Source organism: Danio rerio, chromosome 15 (genome assembly GCF_052040795.2).
Source record: "Danio rerio strain M-AB ecotype USA chromosome 15, GRCz13ab, whole genome shotgun sequence".
In the NCBI taxonomy this organism is placed as follows: domain Eukaryota; kingdom Metazoa; phylum Chordata; class Actinopteri; order Cypriniformes; family Danionidae; genus Danio; species Danio rerio.
Window position 1 is genome coordinate 7,199,731 of NC_141035.1, and position 10,040 is coordinate 7,209,770.

At 38.3% G+C, this 10,040-nt stretch overlaps 1 protein-coding gene and 1 pseudogene across 1 annotated transcript; both read right to left on the reverse strand.

Annotated features, from left to right (window-relative positions):
- Positions 1-1,512: 1,512 nt before the first annotated feature.
- si:ch73-311h14.2 lies at positions 1,513-9,803 on the reverse strand. Its single transcript, NM_001281973.1, has 4 exons — positions 9,526-9,803; positions 9,247-9,359; positions 8,840-8,934; positions 1,513-3,183 (listed from the first exon to the last, which is right to left on the reverse strand). Exons 1-4 carry the CDS (start codon positions 9,724-9,726, stop codon positions 3,068-3,070), a joined length of 525 nt encoding a protein of 174 aa, NP_001268902.1. The 5' UTR covers positions 9,727-9,803; the 3' UTR covers positions 1,513-3,067.
- LOC147833575 (uncharacterized) lies at positions 1,812-2,835 on the reverse strand (annotated as a pseudogene).
- Positions 9,804-10,040: the final 237 nt, after the last annotated feature.

Here is a 10,040-nt window from a genome sequence, read left to right on the forward strand (position 1 = left end):
GGGACTGCAGTATCCATTGAAGGGGTATATCCACTATATGCAACCGGTTAAAAAATAATTCAATCAAAATGGAAGCTGAAGCTTATAGGTCACAGCACAAGCAGCAGCCAGCTATACCCTGACCATTCAAGTCAGGGAAACACAAATAGAGGCACAGCTTTGTTCATGCACAGCAGGGTAAGTACAACATTCATTCATTTTCTTTTCGTCTTAGTCCCTTTATTAATCTGGGGTCACCACAGAGGAATGAACCAGCAACTTATCCAGCATGTCTGACGCAGCGGATGCCCTTCCAGCTGCAACGACTCACTGAGAAAAGTAAAAAATTCAACTAATCTAAGAATTATAAATCAAAGTTTACCCATAAATCTAGTGGAATAAATACAAGACATTAGCCTGACTAACGTTACTTTGCGGTAAAATCTTCCAGCTCATGTTTTTAGCGCATCAGGCTACTGCTCACACATCGTGGGTCTAATCTTTACCTTAGACCTGGCAAGAGCCAGTGATGCTGACTAGACATGGGACGATAACCATTTTCAAGGTTTATCGTGGTTTGGAAACGTCAAGGTTTTAAAACTGACAAACTTTGTTATACCGTTCCTATGATATATATATATATATATATATATATATATATATATATATATATATATATATATATATATATATATATATATATATATATTTACATACATACATACATATATATGTATGTATGTATGTATGTGTGTGTGTGTGTGTATGTATATATATATATATATATATATATATATATATATATGTGTGTGTGTGTGTGTGTGTATATGTATGTGTATATATATAATTTTTTTTTTACATTTAACAACTATTTTATTTAGTTTTTTGAGAGCAACAGTCTCTAACAGTCTCTTTTCTATAGCTGAAAAGCAACCTCTACATCAAAAGCTACTGTTCCAAAATATAAATATTTTGTAAAATGAATATGTATATATAGTTTTCAATAGGTAAAAATGTTGCAGTTTTTTACCCAGACATTTAAAAACAATATATATTAGAGAAGTGATCACAATACCGTGATACCCCAAAATTTTTATCCAAGGTTATCATACCATCAGAATGTCATACCAGCCCATGCCTAATGCTAACCCGAGACATCTATACACAAATAAATTCCTCCTGCACAGGTCCACCACAACAGTGGCACAAGCCAATTGGGAACAAAATAGGGGCAGTGCCAATATCATGGGGACCAATCGACTGTAAGTATACAAGAAAAAGGTACGTTAAAATTATTATTATTTTTATGCTTTTGTCCAAAGAGACATGTAAATAAAAACAATAAGATAGTTACAATTAGCAATGAACATGTTTAAAATGTTGGTAAGACCACATTAAGAATAGAAATAATAAACAATAATGTCAATAAAATTTAGAGCCTAATAAAAGATGCAATACTATAATATACATATCATAACATTACAGAGGCAGGCTTGTTAGTACAGAAACATCTCAACATATAAAACCCAAAGCTTTGTATTGATAGTGTTTTATTTTTCAGGACTTTCTCAGTTACAGAAGAGAAAATTGCTTTACTAAAAAGGCAGACAGAAGCACCCATCAGCTACTTGGTAAACAGACCCCGCTGACATAACTGTAGGAGGCGAGAGACACCCACTAGAAAGTGGTTTGAGCCATCAAGTAAAAGAATTAGATGAGGCAGTATTAAAGTGCATGTATTGTGCACGTTATATAAAATTCACCCAACGAGGCAGTGCAGGACGATAGCATGATGTTGCTTGACCCCTCATCTCTTTTGCACACAGACAACCTTAATCTTTGATTATATGTGGCTGGAAGTTAGACAGCATGCTGGCTACATACCACATTTGACTTATGTTCATTCATTTATTCATTTTCTTTTCAGCTTAGTTCTTTTGATAATCTGGGTTCACCACAGTGGAATGAACCACCAACTTATCCAGCATATGTTTTACGGATGCACTTCCAGCTTCAACCAATCACTGGGAAACATACACTACAGCCAATTTCAGTTTACCCAATTCACCTATACCACATTTTTGGGTATGTGGGGGAAACCGGAGCACCAACTTACGGCAACACATGGAGAACATTCAAACACAGAAACGCCAACGGACCCAGTGGGGGTCAGACCCAGCGACCTTCTTGCTGTTAAGACGATTGTGCTGCCCACTGCACCACCATGCTGCTCCTGATTTATGTTCACATTCACAAGCTGGAAAATCAGGATTGACATGACACAATTTTTAACTTCTTTATCTGTGCAATAGCTCTTTCAACACGAACCCTGCGCTTTGCTATTCTTTTGGTCATTTCAGCATCTGCATGTAGCATCTGCATGTGGCATCTGCATGTGGCATCTGTCTGTTTGCTCTTGCAAAAGGTGGAATGTTAAGTTGCAAACCAATCCTCAACTTCCTTCTCAATTAGAAAGCCTTTATCAACCATTAAGCCATCTCCTACATTGAGATGTACTCCACATTTAATGTTCTCCTTCAAAATGTGAAGGATGTTGCACTCATTGAAAATCTTTTCGTCAGAAATTACTCCAGTGAAAAGGGCAGAAACATAAATGACTGCGCCTCGTGGATCACAGGCCACTAGGGACTTAAGTGTGATAGAAGACTTGTAGGTGGAGTGAGTCTGACTCTGCAACACTAATGAGTTTGATCTCTGAATCTTCAGTTCAGTGCAGTCTATGATGGCAAATGTATTTGGAAATTCTTCCTTAAATTTAGCAGGCATGTTCTCAGAAATAACATCCCTGTGTGGCCAAAAACTGTCATATATAAATATAGTCCACCCAGGAGTTGATCAGTGTGCTGACACAGATCGACAAATTTCGATGTCATAATTGATACATTTGTATGAGAGAGGAATGTTTGTTGTGCACTTGAATCAGCTGGAATGTTGATACAATGACACAAAAAAATGACACAAGCTGTTAAACTGCTCATATGAAAACCCTGTGGAGAAGTACACACGAGTTTGCTTTTAAAGCATCTCAGGAGCGTGGATTCGGAAGTTCCTTTTGAAGATGATAGAGTTAGTCGTCCTCTGTCTTGATTTCAATCTTCAGATTTAAGATGTCCTGCTCCTGATAGGCTAATTCTTCCTTCAGGGGTTTTAGATCCTCTTTATGGTCACCCATATCATGTTCTTCTGTAATGACAATAAAGAGAAAAGAAACATGGAATGTTACAAATGCATGCTATTTTTTTTCTGTTTTACAGCTTCCTCTTCTTGATTCTGCAGGACCATCATCTGCAAATCAGCCGTCAAATGAATTCCCAGATTTCCTCTTTGCCAACACAGGCATTAAATTTCTGTACAGTGCTGCATGAAAAGCATGTGTAGTTATAGAAAATTGACAGTCACACCATCCCAGTCTTTAGCTTTAAATAGAGAAACCAGACAACAAGATACAAATTACATCTGGCATCTTGCCCGGGCACCAAGACTAACATCAAGTGTGTTCAAAACAGTGTGCTCTAGGAAAGCAGACTTTGACTCCTTGGCTGTAAGAAACAAGAGTAAATCACAATGAGGAGAGGGGTAGAGCTAGAATCTGTGGCACCGCAGCAATATTCAAAAGCAACAGGGAATCTAGTACAAGGATTCCCAAACTTTTTTGTTCCGGGACCCACCTAGGCAAGTAATTCATTCTCAAGACCCACCATAATATTTTAATATGGAAAAATTGGTGAAAAAATGTATCCATTCAAAGCAGTCAAAAATATATGGCTGTGGCTTTTTGGATTTTGCCATTTGAAATGCACAAAATGAGGCTCAAAGTGCTTTTTGTGGGATGCTGGCTGTAACTGTGATCATTTTTTTTGTTGAAAAAGATACTCTTCTTTTTTTTTAGAAGAGAATATGATCAACCTTTGATCAAACCCCTTTGTTAATGTTAGAATGCAAAGATCTATAATGAAAGCATTCGACTACTTTATTAACTGTTTGTGCTCATTTAAGAGAAAATTAGAAGTGACCCTCTCAAGGCAGGCGTTGCAGATTTGCAACAGTTAAAAATTAACTACCTTATAACTCCAGATACATATTTTATGAGTTTTTTTACTCAGAAGTACCACTGCAGGACTTGGTTGTCCATTAGCAACCAACAGTTTCCCCACTTCCTCACCAGATGACACAAAAGGCAAAAACTGTTTCTTGGAGTACCACATGACAAAGTGACTTGGAAACATGACCTACTCAATAAGGATTTGAGATTTTGGATTTGGACCCCATATTGTTTTTGTTGTCGTTCTGCCACTAAAAAAAGCTATTTGTTACATTGTTTGAAAAGTTGTATGTAAAAAGTTATTGTTCATATCATATTCAGTCGTCAGTGTCTAATTACCACACTGGGCCAATGTTGCAAATCTGCAACATCTCAGAACGCCTTGCATGTGAAGGTCTCTGTAAAAAAAAGAAGTCAGGATTCTATTGTACTACCCCGTATGATAATTTTCCCCAAATATCAGATTTCTCCTGTTTCTAAAACTTAATTTGAGCCTGAGAGGGTTAAAATAAAACACGCAGGACGGAGCAAAAAATAAAAAATAAAAACGAAAAAAAAAGAACGACTTTTCAGACGGTCCCTTACAGAGACCTCCACTCAGCGTGAGTTCTACCAGCTAAACGCAGATTGCGAGGGCTCAAACGGAGCAGTGCTCGTAATGTCGAGCGAAACATAACCAGCTTTGTCTTTTTGTAGGAAACACACTTTCGATATTTTTAGTGTAAGAGGTTTTTGAGTTATTGCCGTCAATCGTACTGGTTTTGATTCACCGCAATGTAAATATAGCTGCCGCTATGTGACGTTGTGTGACCCACCTTTGTTCAGTGTGCGACCCACAGTTTGAAAACCCCTGATCTGGTATACCCCGACGGCTTTGTGGTGAACCCACATGCTCCACACCTTGGCACTCCCCCAGACAAGAAAGTCATACTTAGTACAAGCTTTGGCCTTTAGGAAATTAAATGTCCAGCAAGAATAGCTGCCAAAACTGTCCCTATCTCCAAAGACAGGCAGAGGGTAGTTACAAGCTAAAGGAATCCCACACATATTACTACCAAATAACAGCATGCCTTGGTGCGACTTCTTTGTAATGTGTGCAGAAGACTACCACTTGCAGTAAATATGTTTCAGGGTGCTTTCACACCTACACTTTTGTTTCGGAACGTATCTCGTTTGCCCAGTTAGCGCGGTTCGAATGGCATATGTGAACAGGGCAATCGCGCTCTGTTCCGCGCCAAAGTAATCGCTCCGAGATCGCTTGAATGAGGTGGTCTCGGCTCGATTGAAACGAACCCTGGAGCGGTTCGATTGCAGTGAGAAAGCGATCCGATCCGAGCGCGGTTATATTACAGTGTTTTATGGATATGTAATAGGCTTACGGCTACATGAAGAGAGAATTATGAGTAGGACGGGAAGTTTCGCGAGTCTCCGGATGCCCGCAAACGAGTGATGATCTCCCGGTAATCTCGCGTCTCTCTCCCAGTCCTCAAATAGGCATCGTCGCGCACCCTTCTCACCCCTCCCCACTGTGTCTCTCCTCAGACACGTCACGCGCGCGCACCCTGTCAATCACCACCAAACCACCACCTCTCCTGACAGCTGAGCGGGACGCTGCAAAATAAACCCTGACACTCTGACCAATGTAAGGAGAGTTTACTCGCACGTGACTTGTTTTAGCTCTTTCGGTCCGATTAGAAACTTTGCAGTGTGAAAGCGAACCGCTCCAAGAGCAAAGAGCAACAATGTAACAATTTTAATCTCTGTTTCGGAACAACTGAATCGATTCAGAGGTGTGAAAGCACCCTCAATGTAGAAAAGTGGAGTAAGATAAAAGACAGGGTTCATACGGTCATGAAAAACCTGGAAAAGTCATGGAATTTTGACATGGCATTGTCCAGGCCTGGAAAAGTTTTGGAAAAACAGAAAAAGGTTTTGGAAAAGTCATGGAAATTACAATTCCATTTAGTCATTTAGCAAACGTTTTTGTCCAAAGTATCTTAAGCTGCGGTCACACTAGAGCTTACAAAATTCTGTCGTATGGCGCTGCGAAAAGGGGTGGTATTAGACAATATGATTAGACATTAATAAAAGTGAGCGATTGCTCCATATTTTACATTTCTAATGTTAAATTGTCTTCTATTGGTGTGTAAGACATTTGATATACCACAAATAGTTTGATTTCTTTGACAAATTCAAATATGAGCTGAAAACAGAGACAATCGGCTCAACAACCCACCAGGTGGGAATGCGGGAAAACTAGCTCTCCTCCTTTCCTCCATTTACATTTGAAACATCTCCCGAAACCCATCTTGGTCACCCAGCCCCTTTTTACTCTACTCACACAGAATGGTCATTTTAAAGGATGAATTTTCAATACAAGTGACTTTATCTATCATGTTTGATATCATTTGAAATGTCTCAGTGCGACTGGTACAATGGTCTCATTCCCTCAGGAATAGACATAATCAAAACAATAGATAAATAACTTCAGATATATTTTGAACCACTGTGAAGAGTGTGCCTTTCCTATAGGCAGAAACTCTTGCACTTAATGCACATGCCTTTTGTAATTCACACACTTCTTTCCTTGAGGGGATTCTTGGATTTTGTACTTAAAGGAAAGTTTCTAAATGTTCAGAGCGATTCTATAACTAGATGAGCCCATAGTGTGGAGCTCCACGCTCCATACTATGTATATTTTGAAGTCAGGTATGCATCATCTGATCTTGGATCTATCTTTAAGAACTTGATGTCTTGTATTGATTGTTTATGAATTGAATAAATAATTGGCATAATACATATTTAACTGACTATTAAATTGTTATGTTTGAACATATTTTGCTTATTCTGTAATAATTCATTCTAGTAGATTACGCTGTATCCTTGTTTCCGCACTTACTGTGTCAGGTCAGTAGACGGACTAAAATCCAGTTGAGATAGAGCATTGGGCACACTAATTGTATTTTAGGGATCCGATTGATTCTTGATATTGACTCAAGTGTACTTAGGTGGAAGAGCGTTAACTTCCATCTAGGACAACAAGGAGTACCCTAGGACTAACCTAGATTGGGTACCCGACCCTTGTTTGAAAGTAACGTTATACTAAATTAAGGTCATATGGGAAACCATGGGCTTGGCTAAACCAAAATTATTAAAGAGTACAGTAGTCAGATGGTTACATTTATTATAATGGCCCTAACCTCTGAATGAAAATTATATTGTCTTTACTCAAGGGTGTACATCTCGGGAAGACTAATTAAAAATAATTCAGAATGAGCAAGCATGGGAGCCACCATCTAAAAGTAGTAATCATCTACCTCTGTTAAATATTCAAGACTGACAAGAGTGTGACTGTGAGGGATGCCATCGGCCGGGGCGATTTTTCTGAGCGACATGAGAACACGAATGAACAAATGTAATAGTTATGACTCGTGAAGATAAAAGGTTCAAACATTTATCTAAATTATATATTGATATAATCTTCTTAATGTTTTATGATTGGAGTCAAATAAAATGAAAGATAACTATATTAATATAATAAAACCACCCCATATTCAAATTGGAGTCAGATCTGAGTTAAATTTGAGGTAAATCAACATTGTCCACTGGAAAGACCGAACAGGCAGTGAACCTTCAACCACAAGTGGACACCGCCATGGGGCCAACTGGGTGGACCTTACAGTTGTAACGCAATCATGTGATGTGATTTCGCAGGTAAGAATTCACAAAGCTTGAACTTTCGAATTCAGTGAAATGCGAAACTTGTCGAACGTGCTTGCGTTTATGGTCTGCCACATTCGCATGCCTATGAATGGAAGTCTATGGTGCGAAAAGTGCAGTGTGATCGCGGCTTTACAATAGTGGTTTTACCTACTATTATTAGTTTAAAAACTGTTAACATAATCTAAAATTAGTTTGACAAATATCTATATACTGGAATGTAGGGGTGTCAAAATTAATTAATCGTTTACACCGTAAACAACCCTGTAATTGTGACACAATACTGTGCATTTCATATTTACATTAAATGTGGTTCTTTTCTATCCAACAATACTTTTTGTTGTGCTACTATTTCAGTGTGTGTGTGTTTTTTTTTTTGCTCTGACGAGGTAGCTGTTTTCTGTGGTTCTGATTACTTTGTTATTTGCACAACAGCACCGTAGAACTGTGTATAGTGTTAAGCTGGAAAAAAAACCTGTACAGTATTTAGTTATCAAAGATTTTGTATACAAGTTTAAATGTTGTGCAATTTATAGTTTTAAGCAGGAGAAAACCTGTACTGTATTTTATTTACCAAAGATTTTGTGCAGCCGTTTATTTGTAGACAGGGGGGAACTCCTGCGTTTGAATTTTATTTGGCTCAAAAATGTTTAATAAAGTTTTAATAAATGCTTTAAGTAATCATTTTTGGGAAAATACCAGATGTATATCATATACCTCCTAAAAATAACAAGATATAATGATATTTTGCCCATATCGCCCAGCCTTAAGTGTAAGCATAATCAATTTTACATAGATATATACAATTTACTGAAACTAAAGAGATTGTTGCATGTTTTATGATATGCAGTAATAAATTTAAATGTTCATTGTTTTTTTCTTATGATTTACCACGTATACGTAGACATTACATGAAACATTAGGTCATGAAAATTTACTTGAAAGTCCTGGCATTTTTGAAGTAAAAAATGTGTATGACTCCTGGAAAGACAAATTAGATTTTGTTTTTCTTTGATTACTTACTTCCCAGTTAAAATCAGTCAATAAATAAAGATACAAATAACAGTTTACACTTACCATAGCTGGAGCCACTCTGTTGTGATGTACTGTAAAATGTGTTCACTGTAGAGTTTGAGGTGCTGGCTTCCTGCTGAGTTTGGGGTTCTGGCTCCCTGTTACACATGATTTATTAAACAATCAGATTAAAAGTTGTTGTCTTCATAAATTCCTTAAGGTTTAACACAGAATTCTAATAAATTAAGTTTTGATAGCCCTATTTAATAAAATGTTATAACACTACTGTTTGTTAGGGTTTTGTTCTTGTATTAGTTTCTTTCCAGAAACAAATGAAATGCACTTTTTTTTTAAAGCAAGCAGTGTTCTTTAAAAATTCTTGCTGCCAAGTAGGGTCTACACGGTAGTAAACAGGTAAGTTATGACACTACATAAGTGACTACTGGTAGCGAACTAATTAAGATACCAACTCTTTTATTGGAGATGTCCAGCAAGCCCCTTGATGTTCCCTTCTTAGATCTAACTCCGGGTGAGCTGCGATCGGATTGGGGTACTCGGGGGTAGGTCGCCCGTTAACAAAATGCTGAAATATATTTAAAAACAACGTTAACGTTATGTCAGCCAGCCTCCGTCTTCCCTTTAATCGTTCTATTTTACGTTTAATTATAGGCTTTCTAAACAAAGAGCCGTCATTATTTCTAAGCAATGCTGTGTTGATAGCTAGTTAGCTAATATAAGAGTGTTCTTACCTTGGAGCATATGTAGGTGTTTTTGTTAATCCTGTCGACGTTTAGTTGTGAATGCGGCCTCCCACACTGCCTGATCCAAGCCCGGCATTTCTCCCCTTGAGTTTTAGGTTTTGGGAAGGGAAAAAATTTCACCTCGCCCTCCAATCTTTTAGGATACCTGGTGTCAGATTTGCACAATACATAAGCACAACGCTTCGGCATGTTTCCGTCGCTCGAAAGCTGTTGCTGCTAAACCACTGGTCTGTAGCTGTAGCACGACTGGTGGCCTGTAGGTTTTCGGGCGTGGCTTAGCGAAGGGCCTTCGCTAAGCCCCGCCCTCCTTAGTTACTGTTGTTACGCCTGTCAAGCTTTCGTGCATGGCATGTATGCGCCACATGACAGACATTCCCAGGCAGGGGACTGGGACTTTAAATCAGCCCTGGCACTGTAGCCACACTAGCCCACATTACTACACTGACACAGCCCCATCCATGGACACGCACATTCAATACTTATATTGGTGTACAGATAGTAAA

Coding starts and splice junctions, on each gene's coding strand:
- si:ch73-311h14.2 (NM_001281973.1), bottom strand. CDS start 9,726: ATGCCGAAGCGTTGTGCTTATGTATTGTGCAAATCTGACACCAGGTAT. Junction 9,360..9,525: donor ACACCTACATATGCTCCAAG/GTAAGAACACTC, acceptor AATATATTTCAG/CATTTTGTTAACGGGCGACC. Junction 3,184..8,839: donor ACAGAGTGGCTCCAGCTATG/GTAAGTGTAAAC, acceptor TTGTCATTACAG/AAGAACATGATATGGGTGAC.